At 32.9% G+C, this 25,998-nt stretch overlaps 2 protein-coding genes across 2 annotated transcripts; one reads left to right on the top strand and one right to left on the bottom strand.

The window, feature by feature from the left end:
* Positions 1 to 1,466: 1,466 nt before the first annotated feature.
* LOC145586021 (phototropic-responsive NPH3 family protein NPY1-like) lies at positions 1,467 to 7,636 on the bottom strand. Its single transcript, XM_081642729.1, has 4 exons — positions 6,810 to 7,636; positions 4,186 to 4,255; positions 2,536 to 3,699; positions 1,467 to 2,319 (listed from the first exon to the last, which is right to left on the bottom strand). The coding sequence occupies exons 1-4, from the start codon at positions 6,869 to 6,871 to the stop codon at positions 1,768 to 1,770; spliced, it is 1,848 nt and encodes a 615-aa protein (XP_081498855.1). The 5' UTR covers positions 6,872 to 7,636; the 3' UTR covers positions 1,467 to 1,767.
* Positions 7,637 to 20,158: 12,522 nt separating this feature from the next.
* Positions 20,159 to 24,617, top strand: LOC145586020 (transmembrane 9 superfamily member 8). Its single transcript, XM_081642728.1, has 7 exons — positions 20,159 to 20,342; positions 22,022 to 22,186; positions 22,290 to 22,399; positions 22,494 to 22,602; positions 22,692 to 22,804; positions 22,898 to 23,048; positions 23,174 to 24,617. Exons 1-7 carry the CDS (start codon positions 20,235 to 20,237, stop codon positions 24,329 to 24,331), a joined length of 1,914 nt encoding a protein of 637 aa, XP_081498854.1. The 5' UTR covers positions 20,159 to 20,234; the 3' UTR covers positions 24,332 to 24,617.
* Positions 24,618 to 25,998: the final 1,381 nt, after the last annotated feature.

The raw sequence follows: 25,998 nt of genomic DNA, 5'->3' as shown, positions 1-25,998 counted from the left end.
ATTATGCTATGGAATGAAGGATTAGCACGTGAAACATGTATGAGAAATTAGTAAAAAAAAAATAGTAAGTCATTGGTAAAAGACAAACAAAAGCTAGGTGTTGCAACAGTCATATTATTTTTGGATTATATATATTCAATATGTAGTAAGATGGTGTAAAAAAGATGTAAAAAATAATATGTACTTCCTCCATTTTTATTTAGTTGCAATATACCCCTTCGACATGCATTTTAAGGAAGATATTAGACTAGGTAAACGGATAAACTAATTTACAAAATTTTACCACCTATAAGAAGAAAGAAATAAGTTGATACGATTTAAATTTCACAGCTTAATTCATTCGTTACCTAATTTAATCACCTCCTTTAAAAAGCGTAATAAAAGGTGTTGTAAAGTATAAAAAAACAGAGGAAGTATATGATAAAGGAAGAGAAAACAATCGCCAAAGTTTCTTGGTAATTAATAGAAATCCAGAGAAGTTGGTTATCAACGAGTGGAAAGAAAGGAAAATTATCAATTTAGTTCCTGATCATTGCATTTAGTCATCCATTGGCCTTACTGTAACGTTTTATCGTTTGCAAAGAGTTGAAGGCATGTACATGTCCAAGAGTCCAGCCATTCCCTAAAATCTCATACCAAGCAACCCACACAAATGAAACATTGAAAAAAGTCAACTTTCATAAAAGTACTAGTTGAAAATTGAAAGACAACATTGATGAATTTAATTGTTCTTTATAAGCATTGAATCTAGAAAGTTTATCAAAAATAAGCAAATGCCTATCAAAACGCATTAAAAGCACTCATATTTAAGGCATACAATTGGAAAAAGAGTTTTGGAGATAAGATTCAAAATCCCTAAATGAAAACTTTCATAAATAGCTCGTAATTTAGATATGTCATCACACTATTGCTTAAATGAATCACAAAAGAAAATAACTATAAATGTCAACCATTTTAATTACTTGAAAACATGAATTGAATCTCTTCTAAAAACATCAGCACATTAAGAGCCACATGCCCACCCACCATCTAACCAAAGAGCATAACAAATTCCTAATCTTTTTCAAGTTAGGTGCAAAATCTCTTTGACCTAGAAAATTAAACCTTGTGTTTACATTGTGAGGTTGACCTAGACTGAGAACAAAGAATCTCATACAAGTCTATGACACAATCTACAATTGATTCATGTTCAACTAGGATTCTTTCCAACCTAATTAAAGTTATAATCACTATATAAAAATGCTACACATACATTATTAAAGCTATGCATCATTACATTACCAAATCTAAAATACTACAACAACATTAAAAAGAAAAACTTGTGGGACCACCATGTATCCTCATTCCTCTACATATATTAGTGTCCACATGTACATTAATCAAAACTCCCATCTTATCATCTCCATAATATGGCTAACTTTTTATTACAGCAGGAAATAAAAAAAAAAGGCATATCACATCATACAAAACCCTAAAATCTCTTCTTAGCCCATTTTTCTATGATTTAAGAGAAAATATTAGATTAAACAACAATTAATTAGGACCTAAGTTGGTCGAGTAGCATAAAGGACACTTACAAAAGGAACTGATTACATTTTCTGCACTTAATTAGCGCCTTTTTGTTAGCAGATAAATCACATCAACTTCCCTAATTACTTAAACACTACACCCATAACCTACTAAGTACAACAACAGAAAAAAGAAGTTAATCCTACCACATTTTTTACACTAATAGACCATCAAATCTAACAGCTCTCCTCGCTTCCTTTAAGAGACAGAATGTCTCCTGTGTCGTGAACTCGAACCAGAAGACTTTGTATCACCAGGAACCAATGAAGTAGTTGGTGACTGAGAACTCCCGCTTGTCTCTGAGCTCTTGCTCTCCCCATTCCCCTTACCCATACCCCATAACTTATCGAATATCCTCCTTGATCGAGAAGGAACGAGCTGTGCCCCACTCCGGCTGTTTTTACTACTGTTTTTCTTGGCCATCATTTTCCCATTTCTTTGTACTTCTTCATTGTCCTCGATCTTCACTTTGTCAATCTGTTTCCTCAGCGATTTACAGCTTTCTAGGGTTCTCTGATCCCAATCTTCATCTTCGTTTGGTGTGGAAGATGAAGTGATGTTCGAAGTTCTGTTAAGGGATTGAGTTGTATTCGCTGACCTCATCTGCTCAAAGTACAAGACTTGGACTACAACTCGAAGAGGAAGCCGGTCGTTTTGAGCAGCATGAGTTGATGCATCCATGGTGAACTTCTTAACATCCATTAGCCCGCATATTTGCTTCTTTTCCGCTTTAGTCAAGTCTGGATGCTCCTGAAAAAACCATCATGAACATAACAAATCATATCAGCTAAGAATAGCCTAAGATATTAACAATTTAACTTGACAAAATCTATTAACTAGGATATAAATCTACTAGTAAGAAGTGATGCAATAATGAACAAGCCAAAAGCTAATTGCTAATGAACAAAGATGACGTGAAATATTGATATGATATAAGCCAATCGAGTAAACAAAAACTACACGTACCTTTAAGTACATATCAATAGCCCTGTACAATCCGTCATGGATTGGTCTTGCAGACTCAGGTATCAATCTCGCTAATTCAATGAAGCTTGAAGGGGCCAAACACGGATCTGAAGCAATTTCAGCAAGATAAGCATCAACCAGTCCACCAACATTTAACAAGGATCCACGGTCTAGAGCTAACTCTGACTCGCCCTTCTCATTGCTCTCGTATATATTCAACTCCCAACAGCTTTTTTCCTGCAGCACGAATCTTTTCACAATGCACAAAACCAGTTCGACATCATAAACTGTAGGTTGGGGAGGCCTTGCTGGGATTAAGAGGTCCTTTACTGTTGCCTGATCAAGTTTCAGGCTAATTTTTCTCACCAAGTCTTCCCTAGCGGAATCCTCTGCTTCAACTAGAACGGCAACTTTTAACAGCTTAAACAAGAAGCTACAAGAACAACCCAATGATCTATCAGGTGGTAACAGGCATATGATTGTTTCCACCAACGATTTGTTTCTTTGGATATGATCATCGGAAACCAAAGCATCAAGAGAATCTGGCAACCATCTGATGGCATACATCTTTAGAGCTTCCCCGATCACAGAACCATCCATTCTTCCCTTTGACTTTATAGCAATCAAAACTCGCTTATACAGATTGATATCTAATTCACATAAATCCTCAACCCACCAGTCTTTGGGAACTGATTCAACTGTCTCATGCTCGATGATTCTGTCTTGCATTGCTAATTTTCTGTTATGTGTGTAAGACCAAGTGATTTTCGAAGGGTCCACTGAGGTCTTGGATGCAATAGAGTCTATGCATCTCCCAATAATCTTCAAATCTTCAGACCATGGTAAAAGAGATTTAGAGTTTTGAAGCACAATGATTGAATCTTTCCAAGTACGAAAGATACTGGAATTGAGAAAAACCTCTATCTTGTATATAAGATTTCCTCGATCAACATCTTCAGTCATCTCAAGGTACTCCGCAGCACAACGTGCAGCAACAACATTATAAGCATTGAGAGTAACAGTCATCCCATAGCAGAATTTGGCACATATATCAAAAGCTTTTGGCCCTCCAGGAAAGTCGGGCAAATGAATTTCATCGCTCTTTTCTTCATCTGCTCTCACTATAAGCTTTTGCAGGCGGCTGCTCTTTGACAGAAGAGGAAACTGTAGAAATCCATGGAGCATAAAAATAATATACAGATGAGCTTGATTATATATGTAAAGTCCTTTTTGGAAAAATAATTTCAAAGAATAGAATGATGGAGAAGACTCTTCAATATCCGATATAGTGGCTGGGAAATGACAAGGCTACGAACACTCATTTCAAGTTGAACATTTATCAGAATAGGCAAATTGGAAAGGAAGGGCATCCTTCCCCAATCATGAATTTATTCAAAAAACGACGCATCATATAAAGCAACCTCTCAAACACACACACAAAGAAATAAAGTTGGCTTGGATGACTGATTACAGTAGGGCGTTTTAAGTCCGAGATAAAGTAAAAGGTGTCTAATTAATCAATTTAATTCAAAGTTTTGAAAGCCTAAGAGAATTATGGTTTTCTGAAACAGAACAAAGAGAATAGCAAAAGAAAAAAGATCACACATTTTTATGAACCCAAAGAAACACGGAATAATGAAGAGTTCCTACCTTGTGAAGGTAAAACTTCACATCACCCACAGTTACTGCAACATCAGTGGCAAGGTCAGAGGAGACATATCTGCAAAGATGGGTAATGAATAAAAGTTAGCGCGGAAATTTCAATCTACTAAGAGTCTTAGACCACCACACTTTACACAAAGCCAATTAATCAAGAAATCCTATACTAACATTCATTTTTCATTCAAATAAGTCACATCAGTTTGAGGCAAGAGTTGCAAGACTACAGATTTAATGAAACATAGAAATCAAAATAACAAAATATTATTTTGCACCCAATTACTCCCTGTCCTAAAATGAACATCACACTTGAGATTGGCATGAAAATAAAGAAAGGTTGTCAAGTACAGAATGTGGTGTAGAGAGAACTCAGAGAAGTAATAGGTAAAGTTCAGAATAGCAGAGAAATGGGAATAGTGAGTGTAAAAAAAATGAAAAGTTGTTTTTGGGACCTCTATTGTAAACGTCGTAGTAATTTTATAAAAAATCTTTTGTAGACAGTCCAAAACGGAAAATATGAATTTCATGTGGGTATCAAGGCATTAATTCATAAACATTCAAATACACGGCATTGAAAGTATATCGACAAACACTTCCAGAAAAAAAAGTACATAGACTAACAAATTACTGCACCCAGAAACTAAAGTATTGCCGTCATACTTGGGCAATCCATCCAGAAGACAAAATACCAGGATATCCCACAAACACTATTTGAGCAACAAAACAACCAACGTTAAGTTTTGAACCAGCAAGGTTGTGGTTATCCATACCAAACGCCCCACCACCAATGACAAAACCATTTACCATACCCCATAATGTTCATGAATCCATAGTGTACTGGCTGAAGAGACAACTTTATGATTAGGGAAACTAAGAAGGGACCGCCCAGGGTATGTGAAAGCACATAAATTTAAATCTCTTTCCAAATCTTACAAGAGTTCCAACTTTGACCATCATTATCCAATTTATCTAAAGTACTGGATTAAAAAAAAATACAAGTTTGTAATCTAATTGATAAATCCGTAAGATGATTCTAGCAATATAATTTTACATTAGAACCATTACGTATATGTTACAGTGCAATCCGTAGGTTGGTGAAATTTGACCATTAAAGTGGAATTAGGCCCATAATATAGAAGGATATATAGCACGTTATACAGTTACATCACAGAAAACATTACAACCATCTACAGGCACACCACCATCCCAAATGTGTGGAATGTAGAACCAGCCCACCTTCATCATTGTTGAGCACTCAGGCTTTCACACACCCAAGCTCAACATCCTCGAGAAAGTGCTAAAGAAAATCCAACCTACTATCATTAAAAAAAAAACAGCTGGCTTACAAAAGTCGCACTCAAAAGAAAATCATCATACGTAGTACTAAGCAACATTTCATCTTTTGGTGGAAAGGTGGAAGAAGCAAAGGTCTTAACAACAATTCTTTATCTTTGTGCCAAATTACACTGAGTTGAGATCTTCCGTTCGCAACAACTGATGAAGATTATAGATATCTAGAAGCAACACTTGGGATGCTACAAGCCACACACACACACACACACACACACACACACAATATGAAAGAAATTAACTGAATCTCCACATAAAACCTGATCTAGTAGCAAAAACAACTAACAAATACAAGATCATATTAACAATCTCCGTTCCAATTTAATCGTTACATAGCTAGTTTGAATCACACTATCAACCCGAAACTAATTTCGGGGTGGAGAGGGTCCATTTATGTCCACAAATCCAGCTTTCTTAAAGATAAAGAGTTACATAATCCACAAAAATCAGGAGTAATTATCAAATAACAACAATTCTATGTCAGCAAAATAAAAAAGAAGTGGGTCTGAAAAATCCAGCCAAATGACAATACAATTGCTTTTGTTTATGGACCACCCATCAACATTCAACACCAACATTCAAGAAAATGGATCAATGACTGGACCACTTCCTCAATTTTCACCAAATAAACCAAAAACTAAACTCATGCCTTGATTCACCTGACTCTAAACCCTTTTTCACTCACTATACTGTCCAAATTTTTTTTATAACAAGCAAAAGAATATAAACTGACATTTTATACCAAAACAATTCACTAAAATTTCAATGGAAAAAAAAATCTAATTTACTGAAATTAATCCCCACAAAGTTTTATACTCTGGCACTCTATTCAAAACAATTCTCCCCAACATGAAGTTTCTCTATCAGAAGAATAAAACAATGCACAAGAAAACACCAACAGTTTATACACAATAGTTACATATTAGGAAATTACTAGAAACATTGCTTTTATATGAAAACAAGAATTAAATCAACAAAATTGCAATTAACATTGTAATTACCTAAAGGAATGGTAAAAGACTCAGAACATTATTAGAAACATTGCTTTTATATGAAATCTAGACAGACCGGATATTTCTTCTAAACACGTAACCCAACGTTTTTCTAATAGTTTATTATCGACCCTCTCTACATAGATGTAACAACCGGGTTACACGATATAACTATTGCGATACAAAATCAGACATCAATCAACTAAATTATGATGTTGTAAGATGTAACAAGAAAAATAAGGGATAAAAATGTTAGATGATAGAAAAACTAACCTGATAGTGCTACCATCAAATTGAAAAGCATCAGGCTTTGAACCCAATTTCATGAACTTCATCTTCACAATCTCAAAAGAATGTCTGTTTTAGCTACCCTTAAAATCAATGAACAAATTTACCCAGAAAATTGTTCACATAAACCCTCTTTCACAAGCAAAATCCCCTGCTTTTTTCCCCTGTTTTTTTCTCTCTCTAAACAAGGCTTAAGTTCAACTTCAACCCTTTTTCTTTTCCCCTGTTTTTTTTACTTTCTCTCTCTAAAAACTTCAACCCAATAAACCAAAACCCAGCTCACTATCTATCTTTAAAATTATCCAAACCCCAATTTTTTCTCACCCAAAAAAAATAATTATGAAATTTAATTAAATTTTTTGCTAACTTTTAACATATCGTGTAATAAATAACATGTCCCCTCAAAACCCATCTCACTATCAGAACCACAACACCACGTATTTAACTCTTAGCCGCCTTTACCATTAATCTTCCCTGCAAATTTCAGAACTTTGGAGAAAATTTTTCCTCTGACCCAGATTTCAAGATCAAATAAAAATCTGAGCTTTTATAGTAAATTAAAATTTTTTTCTGATAATAATGGCTATTTAAATGAAAATTGATCAGTTGTAGTTTGGGTGATGTAAAAAATGGGGTGAACTTTTGTTTTAATTTTTCCCTCCTAAATACTTATATTTACACACGTTTTCCAGAAATGTAGAGAGAGAAAATGTATGGGGAAGAGGAGAGAGAAAGGGAGAAAGGAAGAGTAGGGGGAGAGGTACAGTGTGTGTATATTTACAGAGTGTTTCAGAGGAGAGAGAAAGAGAGAGAGATGGGCTTTTTTAGGGAGCTTTTTCTGCAGTTAAAGCACGCCAGTTGTGGTTGTACTGTTTTGCCCTTTACTCCTTGATGCCATTTTGGCTGTGAAGAGTAATCCGTAATTTAGAGCCTATTAAAATCTGACTAATATAGTTATGAGTCGATGCATACTTGAGTTAAGTGTTGGTGTGTTGCTTCATTTGATCGGAAATTAGAATTCTACTCCTTATTCTTTACTCTGTAATAAGTTGATCCGAGCACTTGCCGCCGTCGGTATTATCATGTCATTTTTGTTGTGAAACATGCTTGGTGTAGCTAATCCAAATACAAAGTACAAATTAAATAAACTTATGTCGTTTTAGGTTAAAGTAAACAGTTTGAATTTTACAATATACGCAAAATTCAATAAGAAAAACAAAGAGAGTAATTTTAATTAAAGTAAATTAAAAACATAAATTGTCAAAGATATATATTGACATATTGTGTCGATTATACTATTATATTTAGCAAAAAATGTATAGAGCGCGAAGCAAATGTTGTTGCTTTCAAAAGGAACATGACCAAACAATAAACCTATAACAAAAAGGTTGTTCTAATTAAAATGGAACAATTAAGTACAAGGTGATCCAATCGCTTGTTAGTATGTTGATGCCAATTTAGTTTAGCCCGTTGGTTTTGGACGTGAAGTTTATCAACATCCCATGTGTTGTTTGACCCGATTTAGGGAGCTGTCTTTCTTCTTTTTTTGACTTTTGGATTTTAAGGAATATGAAGGAGTTCATATTTATTATGGAGTAAATTTTAGCGTTGTTAATTTAATATGTTTAATTCCGTTACATTTGACTTATGACCTCGTTAGGGTCTTGCGTTGACTTTGGGTATCTAGCATAATTTTGTAGTGCCATTATTTGTGAGGTCCTTTATGCAAGAATAATTAGCGAAAAAGGAGACGTTTTTGGTGAGAAGTATATGTGAAAATAAGGGGTTGTTCTCTTTTACTAAAACACTTCAATATTTCATTCCATTAACTATTGTCTTTTTTGGTAAAAATAAAATAAAATAAAAACACTAGTTAATCACTCTTCAATTCAATGATCACTTTTTATTTTCATATTTTAATAAACTTGAGTAATTTTTAGAGCTTTGTGTTGTCGAAATGGTAATATTATCGAATGCATTATGTAAGTTAGATGTTGATGTGAACTATCTTAAGTTACTTATAGTGTTAGTAATAGTAACCAAGAATTATGATCGAATTAAATCTACATTTTGAGGCTCTATACACTTATAAGTGAAAATATATGTAAGTTAGATGTTGGTATGGTTTAGGCCATTTACCAAAAACAACCATGATATGCAAAGGTCACTTCAACCAACTGAATTAATATTGTATTAGGGTCTGTTCTCTTCAGCTTATTTTCAGTTCAGTTCAGCTTCAATCAGTTTAGTTCATTTCAATTCAATTTCTAATTTCATTCTCTCATAAAATATTCAGTTCAGTTTAACTCAGTTCAGTAAATCAAAACAAGCCCTTAAACTAGCCGAAAATTTACTTATAAAACTTTTTGTTTATAAGAAATACTCACATTTTTTAGTTGAATTGAATAAACTTATTTTCATTAAGCCGTTTAATTTTATTATACTCCGTAAAAGCTAAGTAAAGTCAACCAAAAAGATAAATTACCAATAAAGGCCAAAAAACTTTGGTGTATGTAATGGAAAATTTCCTTAAACAAAAACTATACTAGCACTAGTTTAGAGGTGGGAAACATTGATGTCATGAAACGTTATTTCTCATCAAAACACACACTTTTCTCTCTCTTGTAGCTAATGGCTATTCTGGAATTGAAAGGAGAGGACAATTGGCGAAAGCAGCTTTCTTCATCAAGTGTTGTAAATGTAAGTGTAAGTGTAAATGTAAGGGTGATGCCATTAAATACGTTTAGCAAGTAACCCAACCAACCCTACTTTGAATTTCTACACTATACTACCCTTGTTTTATTTTTGGCTTCTTTTTTATTATTTAAATTCCTACATTATACTACTCAATGTTATACATAGCCCTATATAAGTATTAAAAATACTCTTGAAAATTGTTTAAATTTAGAAAATCATGACAAAAACACACTAATTACACTGATTTACGCGTGTTTTTATCATAAATTTCTAATTTTATACAATTTTTAAGAGTATTTTTAATGCTTGTATGTAGCCCTTAGGGCTATGAATAACATTACCCTTTTTATTTTTAATTTTTGGTTTGGCCTTTACGTTTTTTGCATGGTCCCAATGTAACATTAATTGGCCAAAATTGGTGTAGAGGTCTCATTAATTAATTTAGCTTTTAGGTTTGTACCGTTGCTAGTGTACTACATGGTCTACATCTAGGGGCTAGAGCAGTAATGTACTAATGTAATGTCTTTACCTTGCGCTAGCAGAGTAGATAAAGCATATTGGCTAAATAAAAGTCTGAAAACAAAGTCGATGATGGTTACTTGGTTAGATTGGATCGGGTCGAATTCATATGGATAATTTATGGTCAAATAATCATGGGTGTAAAAGCTGTGAACATTTTATTTTATTGCAACTCATATTTTATTCTTTAATTTATTTTTTTTAACTTTTATCTAATTAAGTTGAATCCAAAACGCATTTTATTCTTCTATTCTTTTATTTAAAATTATTTGAACTTATCTTAACTTATGTGAACTTCTTATACCTAAATGCAATCAACTACGAGATACTCTAGAGTTGATGTGTCTATGTTTCCGAAGAGTAGCAGCACCAACTGGCATTCTGGCAAGCTATGTTTCATCAAGCTTGGCAGTTGGAAGTCAGGAGACCAAACCTAATTGATTGCTAAAGTGAAGAAAATGCTCTCCTCAAGAGCTAATTGCTTTCTCCATTGAATCAATCTAATGTGGAAATGTCATTAATGTGTGTTAAATTCATTAATAAAACTCGTGTTCTTTTATGTATTGTACGTTGTATCATCCTAATGAGGTGCAGGAGAGTGCTCATCCTTATGCCCCTTGATCTTAGTCTACTTTGGTCACAACTTGATTTGCGGAGTGATCAGACCAAGTGCGAGATTGGATTAAGGTCAAGTAGGAAGTTTAGCCCTAGAAAGAGTCACAAGGGCATATGATGTAAACGAGATTAGATCTCGAATGATCAAATCTTGAGTATCAACCCTCATGATGACTTTAACCAACTAATATAAGCTAGTTAATCATCCATTATATATAGTTAACAACTTCTTGATTGCATAAGTTGAACTTGGGTAGCTCTTATTAACACTAATTTGAATTATATTTTTCTCAAACTTTCACATTATTATGTAAATTTATTAGCCCTTGAACTGTACCTATTATTTTTGTAAGATAATAGAAATTAAGTTGATGGATTGAACAAGGCATTATTTTTTTACACTATAATCTTATTTCTTGCTGAAATTTACTCGTATATAAATAACTTCAACAAAATTGAGAGCATTAGTGAGGTAAGGTTTTTTTTTTTAAATAATAATCTAAATTTGTAACATGAAATTTGGTTATGATATTTGAGTTTTACTCTATACCTTGCCTTAAGTTTGGAATTCATGTCGACATAAAAAAAATGTACATGTTCTCTATGACTATTACATCCACATTCGCTCCACAATAGTAATGTATACAAATCTAAATCCATACCTTCCTCATCCACCCTAGTGAGTACCATATTAACACTTTTGTTTGTAAATTATTGCATTATCTAATTGAAAGCTTGTTATAGTTAGGGCTTATTTGGTTCGCCTTATTTTTGCTTATCTGAACTTATTTGGTCTGGTCTGATCTAATATGAATGTCAAATTTGACCAAACTTTGACCTTAAACATACGATAATCTATACGGAAAAAATATATCAAGTGAAGTCTTGTTAGATTTGTAATAATGTGTATTTTATTAATATGTGATTTTCATAATTTTTTTCATTACGAAATTAAAGATATTTAGCAATAAAAAAAACTGCACATAAAATGATGATCTGATCTGATCTGAACTTATTTTTTTCTAAAATAAGTAAAAATAAGGTGAACTAAACAAGGCCTTAGTCAAAACATCATAAATCAATACAATAACCCAAATCACATACTCCCTCTATCTTAAAATAATTGACACAATCAACTTTGCGCATGTGCTGATGCATTAGTTTGACTTTATTTTTATATAATTAAATATTAATGAAAATTATTTTTAAAATTATATTATGAAACTTTATATTAAGATCTATCTAATAACATATTTTATGATAAAATATATTCTTTTATTATATTAATAAAAATTATAATCAAAGCTAATATATAAATATTGAAAAAAATCCAACGTTCCAGTTATATAATGCATGACCATATTTTCCACAAATATCCATTTAGCAAGTCTTGACCGTCCAAGACCCAACTCTATCACTGAACAAAGATTAAAATTAACAACGTGGTTCACTTATTTATGAAAATTGATTTTGGTACACCACTTATTGATTTTGACACACCTCTATGTGAGAAGAGTATAGAAAATTATACTCTCACATAAATGTATGTCAAAATCAAATTTGGTGTGTCAAAAACATTTCTCCATATTTATTTGGTCACATTTGTTATAAAGCAATCTTTAATTTAGTGATCACAATAGTCAAATTCTTGATCTCTCCTTGATGACGAAAGTTGCTTATTAACCATCAGTCTCTATACTACGTGTGATGGTTTGTGCCAGAGAATGAATAGATTGATCAACGACATAAATTCCCAAGCATTCTGTTTTTTTCTATATTTTTTTTAAACGAAGTATTTTCAAAACATTCTTATTGGGTTTGAATGATATTTTTTAGAGGAATGTCCCATATATTTTATTTAATTTACTTTACCTTGACAAGATAAGCAGATTTTTATACGTAGTATGTTTTTGAAAGGTATTTCGACCAAAGCCATCATTTCAATACAACTTGAAAAAGATATGGTAGATTTTTCATTCCAACCAAAAAAAAAAAAAAAAAAAAAAAAAAAAAAAATGTAGATTTTTGTAAATTAGCTTATTGAAAGATTTTTCGACTAAAGTCAACATTTCAATACAACATGTTCAAAGATATGCAACTAGTTCTTATTTAATAAGTGTACGATAGAGTTAACTTGAATATAAGTTTAAACAAATTAAATACATAAGTTAAACCAAATATAGTATGATGGTTCAATGTTACTCATTTCTCTCTCTTTACATATATCATAAAATGAAAGTTCATCAACTCATGACGTAATCTTATTAGAAAATTAGATATCTAGAAATATTTGACTAAATACCTTTTTTAAATGGTATAGTTCTAAAATACTATTCCTTGTAATATAAATAAGTGATTGAACTAATTCAGGTAAGATATGATAATAAATACGATCATTGAAAATTATACACCGAGTTAAATAGTTCATGATTAGCTACACCATAATCCACATTTCTTTATCACCATCATTAATCCCATTTTTAGATTAAATTCTTATAACAAATCTTTTATGCTAACTAACAATATAATGATGGTGTTGATGACCTTTTTGGCTAATAAAAAAAAGGGATTCTATGTGCATATTCATGAAATGATATGAACCCATGTGTGTGGCTCTAAGGAGGTAATTATTGTTATTTGAAAAAAAAAATATGTATATGAACCAATATTTTAGGCGTGCGCATGCAAAAACCCAAAATCCAATCATCATTATATATATCATCAAAAAATTATATGATATGATTAATATTTGCAATATATTCAAAATCAATGGGCTCCATTTTAGATGATGACTTTGGTTGGCTAACTAATTGAGCCCCTTTTGGCTGCCTAACTTAGCCCTCAAATGTAGGGGACCATGTATATATATGCACATCATATTTGCATAGTAGAGTAGCTTTTTTGCATGATCTCTTGTGTTTGCTAGCTTTTAGTTGGCTTCTACTCTCTTTTTCTCTATGCATGAAAGTTGGCAACTCTTTGCTATTATCTGTCCTATACTTGCAAGTGTTGCAACAAAGTTGCAAGTAGTCTATAGTGTTAAAGACATGGACACGATTCAACCACATTAAAGTTACAATCGATTACGTAGTCTTTGATGGATCTCAATTAAATCGCTCTATAAATCGATGTATTTAGAGAGAAGATAAGATGATAGTTGAGTTTATGGCCAATTACGAGTATCATTGAAGTGATTGATTTTCCTTATGTATTTATGGCTTAAATGCTTGATTCTCGCAATGTGTAGTCCCCTTCTATTAGTTAGTTGTAAGAATGAGTTAAATAGGGATTTAATCTAAATACTATTTTCAAATAAAAGATGAAAAAGAATAGTTAAAATATATTTTAATTTTATATTCGGAGTACATCTTTCATCAGTGACTGATAAGGAGGATCGATGTAATGGCAAAGAATGTTTGAAGTAAAAGTATTCCTAGGAAAAGTTTTGTTTGAGACAAGAATAGTGATTCTCATTTGAAGTGTCCTACATACATTTACCTAGGTTCTATAATTACTTTTTTTTGAAGGAAGGTTCTATAATTACTTGAAGAGGGAGGAGATTGAGCTAATTAAAAATGTTGAACAACAAGCTAGTTTTGAATGAAATAGAATCCACCCAAGTTGTTATCATCATCAGCATGCAACTCATCTAGGAATTAGAACACAGTTAATTAATTACAACTTTCATTTTCAAATTGTTTGTATTTATAAGTTTAACTTAATTTATTAAGTGAGAGCAATTTAGTTCACTACCATAATTCTCCATATGCTGATGAATTTTTATGGAAAATGAAATTACATAATTATCAATTACCTTATTATTATTTTCCCAAAAAAAAAAAACCCTATTATTTTTTAGATTAAAAGAAATACAATAAAACTTTCTTTAGGTTCTAATTTCCAAGCTTAATTAACTTCTATCACTATACTTTAGAGATGTCCATCTCTAACTCAACACCCTTAAGAAATAATGACTTTGAAGTTAATGAGGTTCATAACTTGGACTATAACAAAACATAATCAAACTAAATTTAGTTTAGTTGTTATAATATGCAATCATATCATATTTTTAATACTCCGTAATTGCCAGATTTATAATTCGACGACCCAAAATCAACATATGTTGACACGAGAATACGACTTTTAGGTTTACACGAATTGCAATCTCAAACCACAAAATTTTATAGAACAATTTATAAACCTATGATTAAGACATGTTCTAAATTTAGGTACATTTAACTACAAGATGTAAAGATGTAAGAGAGATTCTCTCCAGGTTTTATGTGCTTAAAGCCAGGACATAGTGAACTTTTTTACATGGCCACATCACATGGCCCTTTTGCTTCACCCTCAAATCTCTCTTCTTTATAGCCTTCGCTTTCTATCTCTTGTTAATTAATTTTAATTAAGTTACTAATCAATAAATTAATTTTTTTTATTAATTAATTAAGGGTGGTCTATAAATGCAAGTTGATCTGTCCCACTAAAAACATAACCCAAAAAAAAATAAAAATTGTACAAAGCATGTCTCCAACATTGACAAACTTCTCTTCAAATAGGATGGCTTATCAAGGTTCATATTGGCCGGCATGCTTAATCACCTTTTGTTATCTTGTTTATTAGTTGTGATTTTTTTTGTGATTCATGACACATTCAACTATACAATATAAAGTAATTTTGTGGTAGTTAAAATTAACAACTTTTTGAATATAATATAAACGTGTTTCTCTATTTTTCTTTTAGAGATTCAAAGAAAATTTTGTTATGGGGTCATAGAAAGATTTATGATTTGATAGAAATTAGAGTAGGGTATGCATGTAAAGCATTAGAAATTAGAATTTCAACATAAATTAGTATTTTTTTTCTTTTTAGCAAAAAACACTGATGTTTAGCAAAATTCAATCGTGTTTAGCAAAAATAATGTCAAGTACAAATTTAGGATGCTTATTGGGTGACTGGTGGTATATGGGGGTAATCAACTAAGCTAAGCTTCATAAAGCTTAAGAGAGGCCAGATGCTTGGGCCGCCTCATAGAGACTGTATATTTGGTATTTACACATAAATTATGTGTTGACAATTTTATGAAAAAGATTGAAATTAATGTACGTTTTTAAACCTACTACACCATGTTATGTTGTTTGTGATATGTTTGACATAAATATAGAAGTATGAAGAATTAGAAAACATCCCATTTGAGATTTCAAAACTTGTGGTATTGAATGATTGGTGAAAATGTAGGATAGCATAACATTCTTTAGAATTTGCATGTAATATGTTGCTTGCCTAAATCTCTTAGGTAGGTAGAACTTCTCACAATAGTTCTATTTCTTTTGATAGCCAAGCATCTTTTGATGCTTATTATATCTACGTATAAAAGTCATATTGGTACATAAAGTGATAAGGAGAGTAGGGGTTTTGCCACTTTGGTGTGTTAGAATTTTGGCAACATTTTCTTGTATCAATATATATACTCTTTTCATTTATAAATAAAGTTTAATTTGTCTTTTGCAAATGTTCTTAAAAGGTGATTAATAAAAAAAATAAGATAGCAAGGTTTTGTTGATTAAAATCAAGATAGTGAAATTAGTTGTTTAAAAGAAAAAAAGAAATAAGATAGTGTACTAACGTATTAAAAGGTTATTTAGGCAAAAATTGACTTTTTGGAATTTGATGAGTTGCTCTTGGGTCTTGGATTTGGGCCTTGTGTAGACCTGCAAAATGAACTCCGAACACCATGGTGGAGCCTTCGACGTCCAAGTTGATGCCGAACAATGAGTATTTGGGAGTGTTTAGGGGGGAGAGAGTAGGAGTGTGGTCCTCTTAGAAGTAATAGTGAGGCCTACACATAACACATTCATCATATACTTCGTATTAATCAACCTGCATTTGGGCTCAAGACACTAACTACGGCCCACTACCAACAGCATAAAAATACATTGGGCTTTTTAAGACTTGTATGTAGATTCCTTCGCTTCACATGATATATAAGTAATACTCCCTCTGTCCTTTAATTTTTGGTGTGTCTTTTTATTTTACACCATACCATATATAGCAATAATGACTACCATTTTCCTCTCACTAACAAAATTTCGGATTCATATTAGCATCAACTTTACACAAGTAAAGAATTAATAAAGTGAACATATACTTATAGGGCAAAAATAAAGGAACAAAGGGAGTACTTCATAACTCTTACTCTCGTCTTCGCATTTTTCTTTCTATATTCTACATTTCTACCCAATTCTAACAAGAAATAAACACTGAGATAAGAATCATAAGTTGTAATTTCATGAATCAAATTGCTTAGAATTGCATGAAAGATTCATATACACAAAGGGTAATTTTTGCTTATACACGTTTATATATGCTAAGAATTTTCAAAAGTATAGCTGGAAGTGTTTTGTTCGACCCAAATAAGATAAATACTTAAAACTATTAATGGTTGTCTAGTTGAACACAATTTCTTTGAAGAAAGGAATAATGATATATAAGCATTCGGTGCCTACATCGAAACAATTTATTCTTTGAAGGACATATCAATAGGATAATGGTATTCGCTTGTATATAAACTCTTGAATGCCTCTTCCACGAAGTTTGGAGTTTGAATCCTAACAAGGGAGGGTATTTAGGAGAATAGATTCATGTACTCTCAAGTCTCAAGTGCCTAGTCCGTAAATATTGGACCAAAAAAAACCGGAAAAAAATACTACATTTAATGAAAATGATTACCATTTCGAGCCTAAGGGACTATTGGGCCCTTCACGGCCCAATTGAGCCAAACTGGCCTAATCAGCTTTTACAAGGCCTTTACATCATCTGTCATTAACTCATTAAGCAATTAAGCATGTACTATAAAATACTTTTACTTCATAGTAAACTAAGCAAGAAAGTTATTCTACATATAGAATATTATCAATGCATCACCAGATTTGCACAGCTCAAAGTGTTAGTTAAGCCTTAATCGCAATTAATCAAATGAAGCACTTAATTATCTGATCAAATGAAGAGAAGAAGTGTGACTGATGAAGGTAACAGTAAAAGAATTAAACTAGTAGGAGTTGATAGAAAAAATAACGTAGGAGTTGAAATTGAATTTTACATACAAATGTACAACCCTGTTAGAATTGAGATGAGAGACCAATCAAGTGAGTTGGAGTAAGAGTGAAAGACATTTATGGTGAATTATTTTCTAGCAAGAAGTCTAATGTTCAAACTAACCTTGCGACATCAAATATTCAAATTAATATATTTTGTGGCTACAAAGTGCTTCAATGGTTAATTGTAGCATATTGTAGCTTGGAAGAAATATAAATAATTAAAATAGTTTTTATTATACACATGTCATATGTTTAATGGGTGATATTATCTTTGAAAAATCAAGCAACGTTGCTTAATCTAACTATATCAATTTTTCACTCCAATGGTAAACTACATGCTTGTAATTTTAATTAATTTGCAAGCAAGTCCCTATTTGTATACCATTGGAGATGCTCCAATTTGCCATTCCTTCCATTGCCACATTATCAAAAACACACTCTATTTTGGACGTGCAGATTGAACTCGATTGATTTTCGAAAAATATGTCTAAATCCACTAAATTAGAACTGGACTAGAAGGGGGTGTTCAAGATACGCTAAGTTTATTATGGCTTCAAAATTTGTTAATGAAATGTCTAAAGCCCATATTTATTAAAATATTCGAGTTATGTCCAATATAAAGCCCAGATTCAAGTCAGTTTTGATCACCTCCAACATAATATAGAGTCTTTTTTTCAAATGCGTTTACATATAGACTACACGATATTATACGTGTCCCTCCAATGTATTATATTACTCTCTTTCTCAAATACAGGGTACATTTATAGAGAGACTAGACAATATTGTGGGACTTTGGACTTTGAAATTAAATTTGAAATCAAAATATAATGTACTTATTAATATGTTTTTCCCACCCATTTTATACTAAATTAGTTTATTACGATGCTTACTAGTTAGTACGAAGTCATCAATTCAAGGGTGGTTTTAGTGCTGTGATTGTGTGAAACATAGACATCATTGCATGAACATGAATTGAGAAATCAATAATGAAGATAAACACAAAATGGTTTGCTCAACAATCAACGTACTCATACAATATGGACTCATGCAAATGTAAAAAGTTTGACCTCACCAAACTCATGCAAATGTAAACACAATCTAAAATTTAATTTTTATAGGTATAGTAATTTAACATAATTGAAACTTAAACTAGATATATGACTTGATCTGACTTAACCTAATTCAACCCAGTCACCCAAGTTTGGCTTTGTGGAAGGCTCTAAGCATGCATACATGACATTTAAGGTGATCGGAGTAACCAAATACTTTCCCCAATTAGTAGCCCCAAAGTATGTGTAATGTGTTATTGTCACTAAATCGATAAATAGGCGATCTCCTTGTTAAAGCAGAGCATACATTTTTTTAAGGGAAAACATTTTGTATCAAATAAAGTTAGCATAACAAATTCTTTCCTTTATTTTAATGGGATGAAAGGTCAATTCCGTAGGGTGAAATATCAAGATACCAAAGTTGAACTTTGAGTAAAGTATAAACCTACAATTTCAATACTTGAAGGCTGAAGCCATGCTTGAACAAAGAAGAATTGGATGATAATTGATATTACCCATCAAAATTCGTTGAAACTTGAACCGTACAGCCCAAAGTTATTAAAACAAACCTTTCATTGATTATTATATATAGGTATTTTTTTCTTCATTTGAATTTAACCTATAGTATGTGCTATTAGTCTATTACTATTTTCTATTTAAACTAAATACGGAGTAATATCTAAGTTTATTATTAGCCTTTATATTTAGAGTTTGTTAGCCCTTATCCTGTACTAGTGTTATACTTTGTAGTTAATTACTCCGTATTAGTTACTAATTGATATGGTCAAGTTAGTACTTTGTAATCTATATTATGATCTATGAAATAAATGAAGGGTTGTTTTATTATTGCAGGAATTAAGGATTACATGATCAGTGCATTAGCAATTTAGCACGAGTACATTCAAATTTATTTATAAATGAAAAAGAATTTAGATTTAATGTCTATGAAAAACCTTAAAACTATTAAATGATTCAATCTCTAATTTGATGATAAGCTAATTACGAGTGAAGTCACTATCCAATTTTTAATTCCTTTTCAAGTCTTCGCTAAACTAAACTCCAACATCATCATCATTATTATTATATAGAGGGGTATTATTGTAATTTCAGCACAAATAATATTAAAATATCAACAAATCAATAACATTAATTTCAAGACGTAATTAACAATTAAAGTCCATTATTAATCAATCAATTATAAATTAATTAATTTATAATTAATCCACCCCTCATCTCACGCCCCACCTTCCTTCACCTCACTCACTCTCACAAACTAATTAAAAACAATTAAAGTTTTACGAGTAATTAAAATTAAAAATAAAAATAAATAAATTTGAAGACTAAAAAAATTAAATAAATTCAGTTTTCTGGATCTCACACACTCTCCTCTCCACCCTTTCTCTCTCTCTCTTCTTTCTCTCTCTAGAATCGCCATGGAAGCTCGGCGAAGATCTGCGCTAATCTCAATCTTCTTCGTTCTTCTCATCCATGGCGCACATTGCTTCTACCTCCCTGGTGTCGCTCCTCAGGATTTCGACAAGGTTTTTCTCTCCTCTTTAAACCTCAATTTTTCTGGCAATTTGACAAATTTTGATTTGATTTTGTGAATTTTAATTGAGGTGTTGTAATCTGATTCTTTAATGAAATGTGGTTGATTTTTAGGGTTAATTGTTCGTTTTTTGGTTTGATTGATTTTGTTGTTCGTTTCCGATCGACGCGTTTTCAATGCTTTCTAATTTTTGATGTTGATTTTGACATCTGATAATGTTGATTTTTTTGCTATGTTCTCAATTGGTTGAGTTTGTTGATTTTGTGATTGTTAATTTTGTCGGTGATTTTTGAGTGATTGATTTTTGAGCGAAATGTGGCTTTTTTGGCTGGATCTATTTGTGTCGGTGGAAATTAGTGTTGGAGATTGATTCGATGTGAGACGAGTGAAAAGAGATGGAAACTTGAATTTTACGTCAATAGTCAATGCAGTGGTGTATGAGTTGAGAGATGAACAAAAAATCAATTTAATAAGTGAAAATGATGATGAATCTGCAGGATCAGGTTAAATTAGCTTTAACAAGATGAAGTTAGTGCAGATCAGTTCCATTTTTAGATTAGGTGAGGTCAATGGGAGACAAGGAGGTGTTAGTTGATTCGATATTCATGGTTCAAGTGTACCTAGAATGAGCTTTCCTGTGGAGTCGGAATCATTTCGTGTCGGATAATATGTCCATGTACTAGGGAGGTTTTATGAATATAGGTATGGCGAAATTGAAGAGTATTGGGTACTCATTCTGTTTTGTAATATAAGCCATCTTTGCGTTTTAGAGTGTACCTTTGATAGTTCATTTTTTGGTATATATTGATTAAGTTAATGACCACTCTACTGTTGGATTTATATTAATTGTTTTCGAATTATAACATCAGAATGAATTAGTGATCAAATATCAATCTTGAAAAGCATGAGTGCTTATTTGATGAAATGAAGATAGTAGTTTTCTTGTATTTATATGAGAGGATTGGGGTAAATTTTTGAAATTTATGGGTTTAGCAAACAGTATTTGGGAAGTAGTATTTGTATTCAAGCAAAATTTTGGATGTATGCAAGAAATGCTTTTATCCAAGAAAAGGAAACAAGTAGAAAGTTTTTGGAATCAACAAAGCAACCAAGATGTGAGTTGCTTTAAATTTGTCAGCTAGTGTAGTGATCATAGATCATGATTAGAAAGTAAGAAGCATGGCAAGTACCTTGGACAACTGGGCAGGTGAAGAGATCGAGAGGAACATAGTTTGTTAGCAAAAAATGATAAAAGGAAAAGAGGCTTAGATCAAGAAGTTCAGCTGTGTTGGCTGTTGTTTCAACTCTATAAAGGTGCTGTGAGTTTATAATGTTGCGAGGATGTCTTTTAGCGTTCTTCACATGATGGCTGTGCAAAATATATTGGTTGCTCCCATTTTGTTTCCTCCACTATATTGTGATTGGATTGAAGGGCATTGTAGGTTAATTCTTTTAAGATGAACTTCTGAAGATGTATTTTAATATCTATGATTGTTTGAAAATAAAGAAGAAAAGTGTGGAGGGGTGAAGCTGTTGGGCGTTGACTGTGATTTGTGTCGTTCAACCATTGATAAAATTTTTTTTGTTTAATTGACTTTATTACGACCACTTATCTATTGGATTTTAGTTGAATTGTGTGAATTCATTTGATTTATATGTTTTTGTGTGCAGGGAGATCAATTGATGGTAAAGGTCAACAAGCTGACCTCAATCAAGACCCAGCTTCCTTACTCATACTATTCACTTCCTTATTGCCGCCCTAACACCATTGTTGACAGTGCGGAGAATCTTGGTGAAGTTCTTCGTGGTGACCGAATTGAAAATTCTCCATATGTGGTTAGTGTTTTTGCACAGCAAATTTTTTTTTTGGGGGTTGGGGAAGCTGACCTATGTAGTATCTTGGTGGATATTCACCATTCGCTTTGTGGATGTTTTGCAGTTCAAAATGCGGGAACATCAAATGTGTAATGTTGTTTGCCGGAAAACACTTGATGCCAAAACAGCCAAGGAATTTAAAGAGAAAATTAATGATGAATATCGGGTTAATATGTAAGAATCATCTTGCTCCCCATGCATAACTTTCTTGTGTGTGTTACCTGTTTGCATTGTTTTGATGGTTCTTCTTTATTAATATAATAAACAGGATCCTTGATAACCTCCCCTTGGTTATGCCAATAAGACGTGGAGACCAGGACTTAACTCCTGTTTACCAGCTTGGATATTATGTTGGGCTCAAGGGGCAATATGCTGGAGTGAGTTTTTATGTTCTTAGTATAATGAACTATAGGGTTAGTTATGAGTTTGTGATTCCTGTGCTTAACATCTTGAACTTTGACTGTAGACCAAGGATGAAAAGTTTTTTATCCACAATCATCTGTCGTTTACTGTGCGGTACCACAAAGATGCCCAAACTGAGCTATCAAGAATTGTAGGGTTTGAGGTCAAGCCTTTCAGGTACTTATTTCTTGGGGAATTCTCCTTTCTGGCAGCTTAATGACACCATCTTTTGCAAGTGTTTGATGTTCTATATCTTCTGGGTGACTTCAGTGTCAAGCATGAATATGAAGGGGAATGGAGTGAGAATGCTCGTCTAACATCCTGTGATCCTCATGCAAATCGTTTGGTTACTAGCTCTAGTAACCCACAAGAAGTTGAAGATAAGCAAGAAATCATTTTTACTTATGATGTTCAATTTCAGGTAACTTTGAGGCATTTAACTTGCTAACCATTTATCGCTTTGTGCACCTGTGTATGTATTGTGACAGTCTGGTCAGTCTGTCACTTAGTTTGCTTATCAGGGTTTTCTTCTTTGTTTGTGTATAGGAAAGTGAGGTCAAGTGGGCATCTAGGTGGGATGCGTATCTCCTAATGAGCGATGACCAGATACATTGGTTTTCAATTGTCAACTCATTGATGATTGTCCTATTCCTCTCTGGAATGGTGGCAATGATTATGTTGCGTACACTATACCGTGACATCTCAAAGTACAACGAACTTGAGACCCAGGAAGAAGCCCAGGAGGAAACTGGTTGGAAACTAGTCCATGGGGATGTTTTTAGGCCTCCAGTTAATTCAGATTTGCTGTGTGTCTATGCCGGAACTGGTGTTCAGTGCCTTGGGATGATGGTTGTCACCATGATGTTTGCCGTTCTTGGTTTCCTTTCACCTTCAAACCGTGGTGGGCTTATGACTGCCATGCTCTTTCTTTGGGTCTTCATGGGTATCTTTGCTGGTTATGCTTCTGCTCGACTTTACAAAATGTTTAAAGGAACAGAATGGAAGCGAATTGCTATTCGGACTGCATTCTTGTTTCCAGGATCCGTTGCCATTGTTTTCTTCATTTTAAACGCACTCATCTGGGGTGAGAAATCATCTGGTGCAGTTCCATTCGGGACAATGTTCGCCCTCATCTTTTTGTGGTTTGGCATCTCAGTCCCACTTGTTTTTGTCGGTAGTTATGTTGGTTTCAGGAAGCAGGCAATCGAAGACCCCGTCAAAACTAACAAGATTCCAAGGCAAATTCCAGAGCAAGCCTGGTACATGAACCCCATCTTCTCAATCCTCATTGGAGGCATACTTCCATTTGGTGCTGTTTTCATCGAGCTCTTCTTCATCCTCACCTCTATCTGGCTAAATCAGTACTACTACATCTTTGGCTTCCTCTTCATCGTGTTCATGATTCTTATAGTAACCTGTGCAGAGATCACCATTGTGCTATGCTACTTCCAGCTCTGCAGTGAGGACTACCTCTGGTGGTGGAGATCTTATTTGACATCAGGTTCTTCCGCCCTGTACTTATTCCTCTACGCAGCATTCTATTTCTTCACCAAGCTTGAAATCACGAAGCCTGTGTCTGGAATGTTGTACTTTGGGTACATGCTCATTGCCTCATATGCATTCTTCGTGCTTACGGGAACTATTGGTTTCTACGCGTGCTTCTGGTTTACCAGGCTTATCTACTCCTCTGTGAAGATCGACTAAGTACAATCTACAATGATATACCCACATTAAGTCGGTGAATGGTGAGCAAATTTTCCCACCCCCACAAAGAAAGAGATAGCCACATTCTTCTCAGAATTAGCGATTCTTGTGTACGTTATTAGATCGTAAATGTCGGAAGAGGACTGTGATCACAACTATAGTATTATTGAAAGGCCAACTCTGATATACTCCGTAGACTGTTAAGGATCTTGTATTTTTCTCATTCGTTTTTTGTAATGACATAAATCTTCAAATCTTTATTTTATTCACAGCTGCTGTTTTTTTATTTTTCTCTGTTCATTGTTACTTGTTAGAAAGGCATTTGTTGTATCGCAAATTCGAACAAAGCAAGGCAATTCAAGCCTCATCTTTTGACAAAGAATTTTCAACTAAAGCATTGGTATCAAATACAAATACCCCAACTATAGTTTTGACTTCATTGCCAAACTTGTTAGTCTCAATCAATCTGTCAACTTAAAGAGAAAATTATGTCTGAATCAATCAGATCGAGTTTGTATACTTCATAACTATTTCTTCTAACTGTTCTTTTATCTTATTTTTGCCTTTTGTCTTTTTAAAATTTGTCATTTAAGTCCCTAGGTCTACAATTTGAAGAGAAAATTGAAAGATTTGAAAATCAAGTGTCCATCAAGCAAAAAAAGGGAAACAACAAAACTTGATGCAAAGAAGATGAAACACAATTCTGAAGCACTCTTTAGAAGTGATTCCACAACCCCGAACGCAACAATTCATGGAAACAATCCGCCTCAATGGCAACTCAATGTAGTATGGATTGACAGACTTGCCCTTTAGAGTAATCGACATCATGTTTTTGGAATAATTAACACTCTAAAAACATTGCAACCAGATGATCTTGAATGTTTCATACCTTCATGGCATGCTCTAGATCATTAATATGGGTCAATAGTACCAGTCTTTATATTCATCTTGATACCTATTGAATGCGTACATACCTTGTGTTGGAATCCCTCGAGTATGATCTTGTTAGTTTCAACTCAATATACGTAGTATAACTTTTAAAATGCTCCTTTTTTTTCCTTTTACGAGTGGTAAATATTGCCAAAATTCATAACGTGTCCACGAAATAAAAACGAGAGATTTGTCATGACAAGCATTGTCATGTTGGACTTGCCCTTTGGACTGTTCAATATTGACAAGCCCATGCTGTCAAGTTGTTGAGTTTCTCGACATGGGTCACGTTCGGTCTATCTTTGGGTCAACTCTAATTGTGGGTTAACTTATTTTAATGTTATTTTCTGGGCTAGTACTAAGTTTATTAATGCATACAAATATTTTTTCATGATTGCATTTCTGAGCTAGTATCCTGTGGTTTGGTGCCTTTTAGATTATAGATGATTTTATAAATCTACACATTTAATTAAGCTTCATGCAGTCTACGAAGTATGATTTCGAATTTTCGATGATACATAGCCTACACGATTACACGTAGTCTTTATAATATGAAGTAAAAAAATGATGAGATTGAGGTAGTTGAGTAGTGACATCGCTTTCTTAAATCACGTTTTATAAGGCTCATTTGAGATTTTTCGATAACGGAGGATTTAATATCATGGGTTAAATATATGACAAGTATAAAATGCTGATGGGAGTAAATTTTTTTCTACAAAAGGAAAGGATTTGTTTGA

This window comes from Chenopodium album, chromosome 16 (assembly GCF_948465745.1).
Source record: "Chenopodium album chromosome 16, dcCheAlbu1.1, whole genome shotgun sequence".
NCBI classification, from domain to species: Eukaryota; Viridiplantae; Streptophyta; class Magnoliopsida; order Caryophyllales; family Amaranthaceae; genus Chenopodium; species Chenopodium album.
Note: the sequence above shows the minus strand (reverse complement) of the source record. Positions and strands in the feature narration are given on the sequence as shown.